General features: G+C 40.1%; 1 protein-coding gene across 1 annotated transcript in view; it reads left to right on the top strand.

Annotated features, from left to right (window-relative positions):
* The window catches only part of lrfn5a (leucine rich repeat and fibronectin type III domain containing 5a), a 145,353-nt gene that overhangs the window by 110,682 nt on the left and 18,316 nt on the right, over positions 1-16,355 (top strand). The window contains exons 3-8 of the mRNA XM_085256798.1: positions 8,535-8,759; positions 8,993-9,121; positions 9,207-9,387; positions 10,978-11,133; positions 11,998-12,254; positions 13,881-14,348. Of these exons, the coding sequence (XP_085112924.1) occupies positions 8,563-8,759; positions 8,993-9,121; positions 9,207-9,387; positions 10,978-11,133; positions 11,998-12,254; positions 13,881-14,348 (1,388 nt within the window). The 5' untranslated portion in view covers positions 8,535-8,562. The remainder of the gene's footprint in view (positions 1-8,534; positions 8,760-8,992; positions 9,122-9,206; positions 9,388-10,977; positions 11,134-11,997; positions 12,255-13,880; positions 14,349-16,355) is intronic.

Raw genomic sequence — 16,355 nt, 5'->3', positions numbered from 1 at the left:
CTGTGAGCATGCAAACACTAGCGCTGGATGTTGTTGCATTTAGCTTAAATTTTGTTTCGATTGACCCAGATCCTTCTTTAATAGGTGGGTGCATTTCCTGCAAGTGCTTAGTTGCATTAATGAGTGAAATTAACAGGGAAGTGGGAGCTTTTTTCCAACATGCTTTTCCAAGTCAAAAAAGAACACACGAAACACAACAAATCTTTTTTGATTCGATCTGACATCATTATTAACGTGAATAACCACAAATAAGTTGCATTTATTGTCATTTAGTGTGTATGGCTCATGTCTCGTGCCGAGCTAAAGAAAACACAGGGTCCACATATTAACTGCTCTGGAGCTCTCAATCATGTCACATGAGCTCCCAGTGGCAATATCTACGAGCACTTTAACCCTTTCCACCCTGGTGATTCCTGTACAAGGTTATGTTATTGACCCGCTGCCACTTTTAGAAAGTTTCCAAGCATGGCCCATCAGTAAATATTAAAGTGGATACAATGCTTTGCTTTATTTCTGTTGCATCCCATTCGGTAGGGTTGCAGCTGAATTGCAGTTTGGAAGAGGCTAAAATAAAACCTTTAAAAAAGAAAAATCCTTCTCGTTTAGTGTTTAGGACAAAAATTCTCACACGTTTTTTATCCACAGAGTTCAAGGTTATTATTTTGAATTACATTCTGAAGACATGTCTTGCTGGATTTTGGGGCTGTTACTTTAGTCGGAAACTTCAAAAGTAGGGTAGAATCTGCTGGGCTATATTCTCTTTAATGTGCTGAAAAAACAGAAAATTAAATGTGATCATTTCTGTGTCAATAATCTGATGCAATGTGGTTAAAAGCTACAGAACAACTCTGAAGTCAACCTCTCTTTTTTGTCATCCTCGAGTCAGCTTGAAAACTTTAAATGATTAAAAACGTGAATTCATCCAGATCAAAGAAAAAATGCTTGCTTGTTCTTACCTGGTGGCTGTCTGAGGTGGTGCAGGTCATCGACTAATCTGGAAGGTTGGTGGTTTGATGTCTGGCTGCTCCAAATATTGGGCAAAATATTAAACCCAAGTCGCTCACTGATGCATCCATCAGAGTGTGAATGTGTATGAAAGTTAGATAAAAGCACTTTAATAGAAAGGAAAAAAAACATAGAAAAAGTGCTTGTATGAATGGGGGAACGAGGCGAGTTGTATAAAGTGGATTTACGATAACTAACACATGTAACAGCAACAAATTCACTGAAAGGATTTCATTATAATATCTGATGTTGATCTTACACCATAAGGGAAACTTTTAAAACTGGGGTACATCATAAGATACTTCAGTTACAGTGGGGCAAAAAAGTATTTAGTCAGCCACCGATTGTGCAAGTTCCCCCACTTAAAATGATGACAGAGGTCAGTAATTTGCACCAGAGGTACACTTCAACTGTGAGAGACAGAATGTGAAAAAAAATCCATGAATCCACATGGTAGGATTTGTAAAGAATTTATTCGTAAATTAGGGTGGAAAATAAGTATTTGGTCACCTCAAACAAGGAAAATCTCTGGCTCTCACAGACCTGTAACGTCTTCTGTAAGAAGCTTTTCTGTCCCCCACTCGTTACCTGTATGAATGGCACCTGTTTGAACTCATCATCTGTATAAAAGACACCTGTCCACAGCCTCAAACAGTCAGACTCCAAACTCCGCCATGGCCAAGACCAAAGAGCTTTCGAAGGACACCAGGAAAAGTATTGTAGACCTGCACCAGACTGGGAAGAGTGAATCTACAATAGGCAAGCAGCTTGGTGTGAAAAAATCAACTGTGGGAGCAATCATCAGAAAATGGAAGACATACAAGACCACTGATAATCTCCCTCGATCTGGGGCTCCACGCAAGATCTCATCCCGTGGGGTCAAAATGATCATGAGAACGGTGAGCAAAGATCCCAGAACCACACGGGGGGACCTGGTGAATGACCTGCAGAGAGCTGGGACCAAAGTAACAAAGGTCACCATCAGTAACACACTACAACGGCAGGGAATCAAATCCCGCAGTGCCAGACGCGTTCCGCTGCTGAAGCCAGTGCATGTCCAGGCCCGTCTGAAGTTTGCCAGAGAGCACATGGATGATACAGCAGAGGATTGGGAGAATGTCATGTGGTCAGATGAAACCAAAGTAGAACTTTTTGGTATAAACTCAACTCGTCGTGTTTGGAGGAAGAAGAATACTGAGTTGCATCCCAAGAACACCATATCTACTGTGAAGCATGGGGGTGGAAACATCATGCTATGGGGCTGTTTTTCTGCCAAGGGGACAGGACGACTGATCCATGTTAAGGACAGAATGAATGGGGCCATGTATCGTGAGATTTTGAGCCAAAACCTCCTTCCATCAGTGAGAACTTTGAAGATGAAACGAGGCTGGGTCTTCCAACATGACAATGATCCAAAACACACCGCCCGGGCAACAAAGGAGTGGCTCCGTAAGAAGCATTTGAAAGTCCTGGAGTGGCCTAGCCAGTCTCCAGACCTCAACCCCATAGAAAATCAGTGACGGGAGTTGAAAGTCCGTGTTGCTCGGCGACAGCCCCAAAACATCACTGCTCTCGAGAAGATCTGCATGGAGGAATGGGCCAAAATACCAGCTACTGTGTGTGCAAACCTGGTGAAGACCTATAGTAAACGTTTGACCTCTGTTATTGCCAACAAAGGTTATGTTACAAAGTATTGAGTTGTATTTTTGTTATTGACCAAATACTTATTTTCCACCCTGATTTACGAATAAATTCTTTACAAATCCTACCATGTGGATTCATGGATTTTTTTTTCACATTCTGTCTCTCACAGTTGAAGTGTACCTCTGGTGCAAATTACTGACCTCTGTCATCATTTTAGGTGGGGGAACTTGCACAATCGGTGGCTGACTAAATACTTTTTTGCCCCACTGTATAATAACTCAGGGATATTCCAAATGAACGAAAACATTCAGGAAAGGCCTGTGATATAACATCTTGCACTTACTTATTTGAAGAACTATGAGGTGAGTTATAAGCCACAGATAACTAAAATGCGAGACTCATTACCTGCAAATGATACAAAATCAACAGCTTTATTGTAATGTCATAGATTAGCTTGAGCTTTGCATGTTATTTTCCCTAATAGGTGATTGAGATGCACCTGAACTAATGCTTAATGTTCTTAAATGTAGTCCCTGCGGTAATCTAATTTTCTATATCACTTTAATATCTGGAGGTTGTAAGCTTCAGTGTATTTTTTCCTGTCAGGAAGAATACTTCGCAGTAAACAAATGTCACTCTCACCAACAAGAGCCCAGTCCTCTCAGACTGTGGGAGGACCCTTAAACGCGTGAAGGGTTTTCCTAACACTGACATAAATAATCTATTTCCACACAACAAGTGCTGTAGTAAACTACCTTACACTCCTCAGTAAAGAGCCCTGCAAAACCACTGGATGACACTTTAGGATTGTCAGAGTAGTTTCCTACTTCTGATGCTACATCCACGTCACGTGGTAAAGATTGTTGCTACGAGCTCTCGACTTACAACAGTCACTCAGAGATGAATACCAGCGGAACAGGTGCTGTTTTATTTAATGAGTCACTTTAAATAATCGCAGGTAGTTTTTAACTTTCATCTTTTGTGCATCACTTTTGCAAATTTAGCCAGGTTTTGTGGTAAGTCACTGGAGAAATAGACTAGGCGCTTAGTTCCTACTTTACGTGCAAGCTTCAAATGATGGGCAGTCTAAGGTCTGATTTAGATTTCTGCGGGGAAACTTTGTTGAACCTTTGTTTGACCCTATGACATAACCTATACAAGCGGTTGAAATTGTTGTCAGCATGTATGCTTGTGCTAATTGCTATTATTATTATATTGCGTATTAATAACTGTGTGGTCGTGGTAAAGCGTTGGGGGAGTTGAATTAGTTTGTTGAGAATAGAATTTGCTAAAGTGTCATTTAAATGGTTTACCATAAAGTGCATGATCACATTTGTATCACTCGCTTATTGGATGTGTGAAAAGCTCATCAGGAGGAAAAAAAACACTCAAAAAGTCTTCAATGGTGGCTTCTCCGCAGCTTCAAAGAAGTTTGAATGTGCGAATACTTCCAAGCCACCACTCTTAACTGCCAAGTTGTGCCTCTGGTTATCCCTGTGAGATTTGAATGCAGCCCGAGATCAGTTTCAGTATATGGAGCGTGTGGAGAATCCATTTGAGCTGTCCGGGGAAGCCGGTTGTTCATCAGTGAGCAAGCCAGGGGTGAAACTGGCTTTATGGGAGACCTTCGGGGGAACAGGGTGGATGGATTTCAAAGAAGTGGATAAAGCAGCACACACATGTGTGAAACAGAATCGTATTTTACACATCGCTGCAAACAGAGCTTAATTTGTCTTCCTTACCCATAATCCCTTTGGTTAATTCACCATTCCATTTGATCCCAGTGGTCCTACATGTCACCTCAAGCTACATCAGGTTGCGAGTGAAGAAGAGTTTGTGTGAAAATTAAGTTCAGTGCTGGTGAAATGCTCACTTTTATATGTGTGTGACATATAACCTTATCCCTCCTGTGTAGCGGATGGCTTTACGGTTTGCATATCGCATACAAAGCGTGACAGAACAACGTCCTCTTCATCTATCCTGCCTCGTCTCCTCTCTCTAAATGAAATTCGTCCCTCTCCCCCTTTTTCTTTCACACCTCAGCACTCATTTTAATTAGCTGGCTCTCTGATCGCTCTTTTTTTCCTCCTCACTCTCTCTGATAATTCTCCCCGTTTCCTTTCCATTTCTCTGTCTCACTCGTTCATTCTCATTACAGTCATTTCTCAGAGTAATTAATGAGGTGATATCTGCTTTCGTGTCAGAAAGGTCAAGAGCTGTCTCTCGCTTGCTCTCTTGCTCTTTCTGTAGCACCAGAGCATATGAGTCATCCGGTGATCTATTTAGCTGCTGCTCCATCTTTCTGGTCTTCTTTCGCTGCACTCAAACAGAGAGGAAAAGAAAAACTGGACTTGTACGACCTCTGACATCGTAGCAAATTTCATGTCAGTGATTTCACACAGATGTAAGAAGTACAGAGAGAGGACCTCACAACTAGACTACAGATTGGTGAATGGTTTTGTAATCAGTCCTGGGTAGTGTGTTAATATTACACGACTCTATATAATTTATTAAACTCTGGTCTTAACATACAGGTGCCATTTACAGTAGTTTGAAAATCTAAAAGTAGCAAATAGTAGGATACAAAAAATACTTTTGATCTCCAGGTAGGTTATGTAGTGGCCAGTGCTCCAAAGCCCAGGAGCCTGACACTCACCCCAACATTAAATGGCCATGGAAGGATTACTGAACTGAACATGGACACAGACCCAGGCAAGGGTCAAGAAGACCTGGCTCAGATTTGTCTTTTCCAGTCAAAAGACAAGAGAGGAAGGGATGCAGAACAACCTAAGTAACACACATAAGAAAAACAAAGGAAAAAGCAATAAAATATCCTCAAAGTGATGTGATAAGATAAGATAAGAGCTGCAAAACAACCATGAAGAGGCTAAGTATGACAACAAAATGATAACAATGGAATAAAAAACAGTGATACACAAAAACAAAGCCACCACAGAGAGACTGGAAGTGGTAGGATCTTATAATTCTTCTCCAGGAAAAATACATCTGACAAAAACAAAATGTGGTTCCAGTTTGGAATAAACAAGAGAACTATGAGGTTAGCATGAGCAGTGTTGGTTGTACTAACAGTCTATGTCTGGGAAGTGCAGTGCAGGAACACCACAGTGATGAATTCACACCACAGATGGAGGCAAAACTGAACAAAAAAGCATTTTGATTTTAACACCTTCACTGTGTGCTTGTTAGTGATGGGAATGACATCCAAGGACTGATGAGACGTGTTGCTTTCTACAAGACATTCGGTTGCGCGGCTCCTTTATTACACAGGGACTCGGGTAATGGTATGAACACCAGCTACGCAAGTTGGTTAGATGAACCGGCCGTACCATGTGCTTTCTTTGCAAATACTCTGGCTTAAAATTCATTTTTTTGTTGAAATGGCTCCAAATGCTGCTGCTGTTTCATTCTGCACTCATGTCCTTTCCACTAACTGGCTGCTTCTCAGCAAAGACACTGATTGGAACAAATCAGTCTTCAAAGTAATGACATATTATGGGCAATTCTCTCAAAGCAGACCAAACTAAGACGTTATTGTTGAGGTTGAGGTTTATGTTTTTACCCTTCTTGGATTCTCAGAGTGTAAAAATCTGTTTTGTGGGATATTTTTCCCTTTTTGGTTTGGATTTGATTTATAAAGCAGTAGCAGGCCATGAATAAAACAGTTTACCTATACATATGCCATGGTGTGTTATTTATAATAGGTTATCTTATGAGAGAGTGAGCATTCCCAGTTGTAACTTTAAAACATCTTAACAAACCTATTATGGAACACACAGCATACAAGTTGTTTCTATTGTTTTGCTGCATTTGTGTTCAAATAAAAAGTGTGAGAAAAGTTCACAGAGACAAATCCTCAACTTCTGTTTCACCCTCATTATGTCTGTGTTGTGTTCTTCTGTGAATGCGTAGATGTTTGCGTGTGCATGCTTGTTTGTACTGTGATCTATTTAATGGTGATTCTCCCATGTCCTTCAAACCTGAAATCAAGGTTGCCATTAATGAGGATTTTCTCTCTCTCCCTGACCACCCTGCACTCTCGCACTAACACTCTAATTAACTACAAGCACTGCGGCTTGTTAATGATGACTGAGTATGTGTGCCTTTTCACTCATGTTCATGCACAATAACACTGCTGAGCAATAAATGAGACTAATAAAACCCTCTTCTTGTTTGGTGGTCATAGTCATGTTTGGTTATAAAGTTTGTTTTTTTTCTGATCACCATGACTGATCACTAGGGCTGCTCGATTATGGCAAAAATGATAATCACGATTATTTTCACTGAAATTGAGATCACGATTATTTGACGATATTTATTTAACCCTTTAAGACCTACTATAGAACCAAGTCCACCAGAGCTTATATTATTTTTTTTACATGCTGTAGTGCCATTTGTGGGAGCATTTCAAGTTGCTATACATCAATACAACTGTTATAGCCCATATTTTAATAATATGTATGCATTAAGTCCATAGTAATTACATAAAATTCAAAAAAGTGCAATAAACTACAAAAAAAATTGAAAATCGCTTTTGTTTTGTTTACATATATTTCTACTTGGAGAAATTTAAGAGGTTTATCCCTCAAAACTTTAAATACAATAAAGTTGCAAAAAATAGTTTACAACAACAGGAAATTTATTTTGAGTGTCTTCATAGTTTTATTTTGGAGATACAGCAATTTTTATATACTGCAGGAAAAACAAAAAACAATCCTATGATGCAAATTTGCAAAGAAAACAGCATGTGCATCATTTCACTGTGGGAAGTGTTACGAACAGCTGATGGATCGGCAAAGCGTGTTTCTGGAATATTATGTTTTTGTTCCTGCAAGCGCTTTTTATGCAGTTTTTGCAAAGCTATATGTGGAACGAAACCGTGACCGAGGACAAGCTGATGGCATCAGATGTAAGTACAACTCCTCCGGTTTCATATGCAAAACAAATTATTGCGCTAGCTTACACGGTTCAGGTTCTACAGGGATTTAAAAATAGTTACACAAAACGGAGCGTGCTGCTCTGACCGGCTTTAAAGGGTTAACAATGACTTTAAAAAAATAATATAAAATAGTGTGCAACACCACTGAAGTTTTTTTTACCTCTCTTTTCAACCAACGGCAGTCACTCTCCTCTCCAAATAACTTCTGCTTAGCTTTCCGAGCTTCCCTCGGGTCCTCTTAATCAGCGGTCTCCACCCTTTTTTGCGCCACGGACGGTTTATGCCCGACAATATTTTCACGGACCGGCCTTTAAGGTGTCGCGGATAAATGAGGGAGGGGCTAATAATCGGCTCAGTCATTTTTAATGATCGTTGAAAGCCCAGATCGTAATCGTGATTAAAATTCGATTAATTGAGCAGCCCTACTGATCACTTTATTCTTTAACGTGCACAAAAAATCCACCACAGATGATTTTTAGAGGCCCAGCCACCTGTCTCCGTACTGCACTCATCATCATATCTACACTTGACTTTTAATATACATCTTTGCATTCAGTTATTTGAGTTGATATCAAAGGATGTGCAGTTGGTGATAGATAATGTATTATTACAGAGAAGCTTGAGGAAGTACATCCTTCTCCTTTTAAAAAGACTTTTGAATGGGGAAGCATGTTTTATCTCAGTTTCTTTGTCACGTTCCATTTGTTTTTAACATTTTACTTTTGCCATAAGTTTTTCCTTCTTTCCTACTAAATATCAAACAGATCCAAATGGCCTCCAGATGGCAGTAACAAGTGTATGTGACTGCAAACCAGGAGTTTGGGGCCAATTGATGGGACCAGTTCACTTAGTTATATGCATCTCATTTCAAATGTCATTAACATCTCTTTTTCTCTCTCTTGGTCTGTCTTGTTTCCATTTATTTTAGGTGTTGTTTCCAGGTACGGGGGGTAACCATGGAAAGGCTGGTACTGTGTGTAATGCTGGCCGTCGCTATGGCTGTGCGGGCACAGATATGCCCAAAACGCTGCGTATGTCAAATACTGTCACCCAACCTGGCAACCCTCTGTGCCAAGAAAGGTCTACTATTTGTCCCACCCAACATTGACAGACATACAGTGGAGCTACGACTGGCTGACAATTTTGTCACAAGGTGATCGTCACATCAATAATAACGATACTCATGAGACTAAACCATTTACATTAAAACCCTTCGATAGCTGTTGTTGAAACTCTATTGGTAGAACGTCTGCATTACTGCAGTACATGATGTTATATGAGTTGCCACTCTCGCTAGACTGTATTTTATAAGTGTAATGTGGGTCACTAGTATGGCAGTTACCTCATTTTAACGATATTTTATTTTTGTCTCATCTTTGCCCAAAGTGTGAAAAGAAAAGATTTTGCAAACATGACACGTTTAGTGGACCTGACATTATCCAGAAACACCATCTCCTACATCACACCTCATGCCTTTGCTGATCTGGAAAACCTCAGAGCCCTGCACCTCAACAGGTATGAACTAAAAATAATGTCTTACAATATGAAATCTTATTTATACGTTTTCTCTGAAGTTTTATTTCTCTTCAATTTCCCACAGCAACCGACTGACGAGGATAGGCAATGATACATTCAGTGGGATGTCCAAGCTTCATCACCTGATTCTGAACAACAACCAACTGGTCATGATTCACCAGGGAGCATTCAATGACCTGCTGGCACTAGAAGAATTGGATCTTAGTTACAATAACCTCGACACTATTCCATGGGAGGCCATCCAGGTTAGAACCTCTTTAACATGCAACACTACTTTGAAGCTTGTTTGGCTGGAGGGCATTGGAAAAAAAAGCATCCCGAGGCAAAGTCCTTAAAAAATGTGGGTGCATTTATTTTAGACTTAAATGAGCTTTGGGACTAAGCAGAGGTCATTATGTTGACAGTTCAATAACTGTATATGCAGTTTCACTGATAGCCAAGATGTGTTAGATCTGGGGTCGGCAACCTGTGGCTCCGGAGTCACATGCGGCTCTTTAGTCCTTATAGTGCGGCTCCGCGTGGTTTGGGAAAATAAAATAGAAGTATTTAGCTGAAGCATATTTTATTTATGTTAGTTCTTTTTTAACTTGTAGTTCTAAATTGGAAGATTATTGTGATATTGAAATATAAAAATAAAATTATATTCTATTATTTTTTCATCGCTCAAAATAAGCGTCACACTCGCGGAAGCCGGTATACCCGCCGATACACCGTGCATTTATTGAGACTTTCAACCCCAGGTAGGCCAATTATGGATCTTCGGATCCACATTATGTCAGCAGCTGTTCTCCACCGTGAACAATGTTAAAGACAAACACCGCTCACCCCTCACAGATGACAGCTTACAGTCCTGCGTAAAGATGAAAGTGACTTCATACAGCCCCGATTTGCAGACGCTGTGCGCAGAGGTTCAGGACCAGAAATTCCATTGTAAACACATCACAGCAGACCCGACAATGTTTGCATGAACATGCTTTTCAGCATCTCTTTATTGACCACTTTTCACACACGGTTGCTGTACGCATACAGCCGGCTGTAGCTTTGCAGCTCACAGCCTGACACACACCAACACAACAGCATAGATAGCACAGACGTAAAGGCGGCAAGGCGTGATTGCGTTCGCCTCCCCTGCAGCGGCGCTGCAGACCACGTCCTGCCACACACCAGGTAAAATACATACTAGGCAGAATTTTGCAAATATCTATTTTTCATTTTTTAGCAGCATAGTGCTTTTTTTCAAATTATTTTTTAAAAGTCAGGTCAAGGCTCCAAAAGCCCAAAGGCGATATAAGGGCGGCGGATCATTTTAGTTCAGCTGGGTGTCTTTCCTTTTGTTTTATTTCTTTAAGAGTTCAAAATGTGTTAATTACATAAATAAAATGTAACTTTCTCTGTAGCACTTCATGGATTTCATAAGCAACACATACATGAAGGTAAAAAACAATATATACAGTGTTATCTTCATTTTTCAATTCAATTCAATTCAATAAAACTTTATTGATCCTGAAGGTTGACCCCGAAGGATATTGGGTGCATTGGGTACATTTTAGATGTCAAAAAGTATTTGCGGCTCCCAGTGTTTTCTTTTGCGTGGAAATCGGGTCCAAATGACTCTTTGGGTGTTAAAGGTTGCTGACCCCTGTGTTAGTAGGTAATGTCAGTACTGTAATGCTTGGTAACTAAGTATAGTCAACTTTAAAACTTTAAAAGAGGTTTTTTTCACCACACATTTTGTTTTCTTGCTCTGTTCCCCTTATCATTATCGAATGTGTGAAAAATTAACCACATTGAAAGAAACAATAATAAATGTCTCTTTTATTCTGTTATTTATCCAGCGAATGACAAGCCTCCACACGCTGAGTTTAGACCACAACATGTTGGAATACATTCCAGAGGGAACCTTTTCCCTTTTACAGAAACTAAACCGGCTGGATGTCACCTCTAATAAACTCCAAAAGCTACCACCTGACCCACTTTTTCAACGAGCACAGGTATTCTTAGAATTTTCTTTCCCACCACATTCAATCAAAAACATTAAACACAGCCTACCACACAATACCACCGTATTTAGGCAATTAAGTCCTTGGGGAATTCACGCAAAATAAAATAAAAACAGGTTGTGAATCAGCAGGCTAAAGCTGTTTATCTATTTTTCAGTGCAATTATTAAATCAATTTATTTTACTGTAATGTAAAAAAGCTGCAAATCAAATGCAATCAAAGTAGGTGTGACCACCTCTAAAAACTGTTAGTATGTGCATTTTGCTGGGCTCGAGCACACTGAATATCTCAGCAAAAGATCAGACCATGCAATGCTCAGACAAACTGCAAAAATCCAGCAGCTGCATCTCAGACTCTGCAGCCCTTATTTAGCATGTTAAATGTTAAAATTGCAGTAGTACAAATACAAGGAAAGTGAAAAGTATGGTTTGTTTGGAAGATTTGAAAGAAGGAAACCTTTCTTATCTAAAAAGAAGAGTCCAGAGTAGAAGTATTGATGGCCATAAAGCACAGTGCCACATTTGGTGATCACCAGTCACAGCCTATCTGCACAGACACCCCATACCAACTGTCATGCATAGAATCGAGAGCCCATTATTTGGACTTGTTTTGCAGCCTCAGGTCCTGGGCACCTTGCAATCATTGAGTTGACCATGCTCCTTTGTATACCAAAGTATTCTAGAGTCAAATGTAAGGACAAGTCTCCAGCTCTCTTAATTCTCATTATTAAGTAGTTTATGTTTATGATGGAGCAAGGAACCACACATTCAACTGACCAAACTCGACCGAACGTAGTGGAATTGTCTATAAAAATGTTGCTGTTCTAATTATTACATTTTTTTAATGCACTCCCAGGTTCTAGCAACGTCAGGGATGCACCTCTCTTCTTTTGCACTGTCATTCGGTGGCAACCCTCTCCACTGCAACTGTGAGTTACTTTGGCTGCGAAGGCTGAGCAGGGAGGATGACCTGGAGACGTGTGCCACACCCCAGCACCTGTCTGGCCGATACTTTTGGTCCATCCCTGAAGAGGAGTTTCTCTGCGAGCCTCCACTCATCACCAGATACTCTCACGAGATGAGGGTCCTTGAAGGCCAGAGAGTTGCTCTCAGGTATCAGTTCTTGCTAGAATTGCATCTAAACATAATATGGTGGTTATGAAATCAATAATAATCAGGGAGTAAAGTTTTTATTATGTGGTGCAGTTTTGCCATCATCCTGTAACCACCTGACTTGCACAAACATGCAAGAATATGAAAAGCCTCACTGCTTACTGACACATAAAACATCAGCGACAGACACAAATATTACCAAAGACTTTACAGGACAAAACTAAATCAAGACAACAACAGCTTTTCTATTCAATTCGATTCAGTTATATTTATATAATATAGCGCCAAATCACAACAACAGTCGCTTCAAGGCGCTTTATATTGTACAGTAGATCGTACAATAATAGATTCAGAGAAAACCCAGCAATCATATGGGAAGGAAATACTCTCTACTAACAATCTTGTGCAATACAAATTTATTTCATGAAATTGAAAAAGTGGAGAAAGTGTATGGTTAGGTAATTAGGTGTTGACAACACATTTTTATACCCAGCACTTACTTTATCATAGTAATATTGTTACTCAAAAGAGTGACCATTATTTGTTGCTTTTAAAAAATGGGGGAATTATTTTACACACTTTTCACCACTCAAGTTTTCCTCTGCAACATCTGAGGTGCGCTGTCACATAATTACCAATTAACTTTAAAAACCTTTGGTAGAAAATGTCAACAAATGAACACAAATCTTTAGTAATTAAATTTGAAGAAATGCACACACAGTGCAATTTGCATATCTTTACCCTTTAAAAAGTCTGGGGTTAGGGTTGAAACAGCTTAAATGTATGTGTTTGTGTCACTTTCATTTCTCGCTTTTTCACTTCAAATGAACTTCACATCCCAGGAGCCCTTTTTAGTTCATTTCTAACATTAACAACCATGTGTGGAGAATGTGTAGTGTGACTCCAGCTAAAAATGTGATTTTTGTTAGCTCTTATTCTATAACTTTTGAAGCACTTCACAGTAATTGTAATTATCTGCAGAAAAGGGGAAAGCTAAATTACCCTGACAAACATGCTCCTCACTTTGATTGTTTCTAATTTGAATCCTTCAAATTGAGTCTGCTTTGTTGCGAAACCATTTTTTGTTTGATGAAATAGAATATTATGAACATTGTTTTTTTCTGACTCTTCTTTTTTGGTTTATAGCATGTGAGACATGAATTAAGCTATAGAATTTGACTGGTTGATACCATTTCTGGCTGTTTATTTGGATCTCTGTCTCAAAAGAGCTATGAACTATGACACAAAAAAAATTAATAACTACTTTTTTAGTATCTTAACTTACTAATTTTACACCAAGACAAGGAATTTTTAAATGTCAGCATTGAGTTATAATAATTTTATTGACCCAGAAACCTTTTAATATAGAAGTAATACTACTACAACCTAATACTACTCCATTATTAGCTAACCAACTGTAGTACAAAGGCTATCATTTGTACTCTAATTCAAATGTGCTCTGTCAACATAGTAGATAAGTTTCAGCCTCTTACTTTTCACCCAAGTCTCAGAGGAAAAGTAGCAGGATTCCAGAAACCATTAAGCATTAAGATTTGCTTCTACTGTACTGTTGTCCCTGTGCTGTCTTGTTTCAAGTTTCAATTCACTGGTTTTCTGTCTTTTAAGGTGTAAGGCAAGAGGTGACCCAGAGCCAGCCATTCACTGGATCTCTCCTGAGGGTAAACTGGTCTCTAATTCCTCCAGAACACTTGTCTACGCTAACGGGACTCTGGACATTGTCATCAGTAAGGTGCAAGACACTGGCTCGTTCACCTGTATCTCCTCCAACCCCGCCGGCGAGGCTCACCAAACAGTGGATTTGGTTATTATCAAACTCCCGCACATTTCCAACAACACAAACAACATCCAGGAGTCTGACACGCGATCGTCGGACATTTCCACGTCAACCCGAGGCGGCGCCAACGGGAGCAACGTGACTGGTGATGTGAAGAGTGGTGTGGATAAGAGGGTGGTGACAGCTGAGGCCACGTCATCAACTGCACTGATCAAGTTCAACTTCCAGAGGAATATACCAGGAATTCGGATGTTCCAGATACAGTATAACGGAAGCCAGGATGACTCACTGGTTTACAGGTAATCTTGACAGCATCACTGCATAACATTCATTACACAGAGTGAGAAATTGAATATGATGTGGCCTACTGAGAGAATGAGCCAAGCTTGAGCAGCATAGATCAAATTACATCAGAATAGATCTAACTTTAATAATCCTCTTGGAAAATGTTTTCACTCGAAATACAAGTGGAACAGCTGGAGAGAAGTGAGAATGTAAGGCATCTGGGCACTGGCATACCTACAAGGCTGATATATTGGCACTGCAAGGTGACTATAAGGAAGTTATTAGGCCACTCCAAGTGGGCTACTGGGGCACTACGAAGAAAGAATGCTGGCCGTGAAAGGGATACATGTGGGAGTTGTAAGGTCACTATGAAGTCTCTGCATGAGCTTGAAGGTAAGTGAGATTTATGCACATGGGCAAACCGAGGCCATGACCATGGAAATTCTAGGTTAAAATACCCTAAAAAACAAACAAAAAATGTGTATTTGCCAATTCTGTTTGATCATGAAAATGATTATGTATTCACTGGGATTTTTTTTTTCAACCTACACACTTCCTTGTCTGAAATTTGCATAATTAATCCTAAAGTGGAAGACAATAAGCTTGTTTTTTATCAGAGCATATGCACAGATAATCCGTCTTTATTTACTCCCTTACAGGACAGACAAAAAGTTCATATCGGGGCAAGTTAGACTAACAAGGATATGAGACGAGGATGGAAAGCAAAGAAACATGAGAGTGTTTGACAATCTCGCAAACTAACACAAAACAGTCCAGCCTGCTGACTCAAACAGGATGGCCTTGACGGCGAGGGCTCTGCTGGCCTTTCTTGACTTTTGTTGTTTGCACAGGATTACACAGATTAGATCAGTCTCACAGGGAATGATTGTTATTTGAGCCAAATATTTACTCCAGTAAATTAGGGGGGGGAGGGAATTAGCAAACACCTCAAGCTTCCATAGGGAAATCTCTTTCCTATCGCTACTAATCCCCACACGTACATCAATATGCATAATGGTCAACGGGAACACCGGGAATGACCAATTGGGTCATCATGACCGTGACCTTGGTTTCCAGGAAAGTCTTCTTTCTTCATAATTCTTTGTCGCTAAACCCCGTTTAGAAAGTGTAACATACAGAGACGGGACAAGTAGGGTTTATAGCTGTCCGTCTTTTTAAGATAACATTACAGCTGTTCTGTTGCTCTCGCTTAGATTCACAGCACAGAGTCTGTGCATTTAGACTTTCACCTTGAGACTTCAAAATACTACATTAAGTACTACAAACAAGCAGCTTTCTGTGGGGCCACAGAGGGGGAGTTATTAGACAGCCTATCACGACCCACGCTGATCATTCCTCTCTTCGTTAGATCGCTTATTCTTTCGTCCTGTCCTTTCATATTCCCCACTTCCCCTTACTCTCCCTTTTTTCAGTAGGAAGTTTTGGGTGTGTCTGTGTTATTTTGCAGTTCCCTTGTCTTTAGGTAACGGATTGATTTCCATTCAACACCTCTGCTTGCACAAAGCAGCAGCCAATTGATTCTGCTTTTTCATTACCTGCACATCAAAGACAGAGAGGAGGGACAGAGTGGTAAAAAGAGAATAGTAAAAGAGGGAGAAAAGAGAAGGATGAATGGAACACGAAGGGAGATGGCAGGAAAAAAATTGTGAATGTAGGCAGGAAAGAGAATGATAGACACAGGTAACATGGCCCCACTGTCACTGTCAGGTGGGGCTCTTACTTTTCAGGTTCAATGCCACAATAGACATTTCTGTGCTTTACTCCCCAGTGAGTCGAATGCAGTGAGTGACGGTTTAAATCTTCACAAGTGTACCCTTTCATTTATGTTAACCATATGACCCTGCTAGTTGCTGCAAAACTGAAAAGTAAGAGTTATAATACTTGATTCTGTATCGATTTGTGCAGGGAAACCTAAACCCACTACTTCTTCCTGAGGGAGATTGGGGTCAGCTGCAGAACAGAACCCCTGGAGCTCACAGGGATTTGGTGCCTTGCTCAAG

The sequence above is a fragment of the Mchenga conophoros genome, linkage group LG19 (genome assembly GCF_057382185.1).
Source record: "Mchenga conophoros isolate Kocher_MC1m ecotype Shallow Benthic linkage group LG19, M_conophoros_male_GT1.1, whole genome shotgun sequence".
Taxonomy (NCBI): Eukaryota; Metazoa; Chordata; class Actinopteri; order Cichliformes; family Cichlidae; genus Mchenga; species Mchenga conophoros.
The sequence above is the reverse complement of the archived record's forward strand: the minus strand, read 5'-3'. Positions and strand labels throughout refer to the sequence as shown.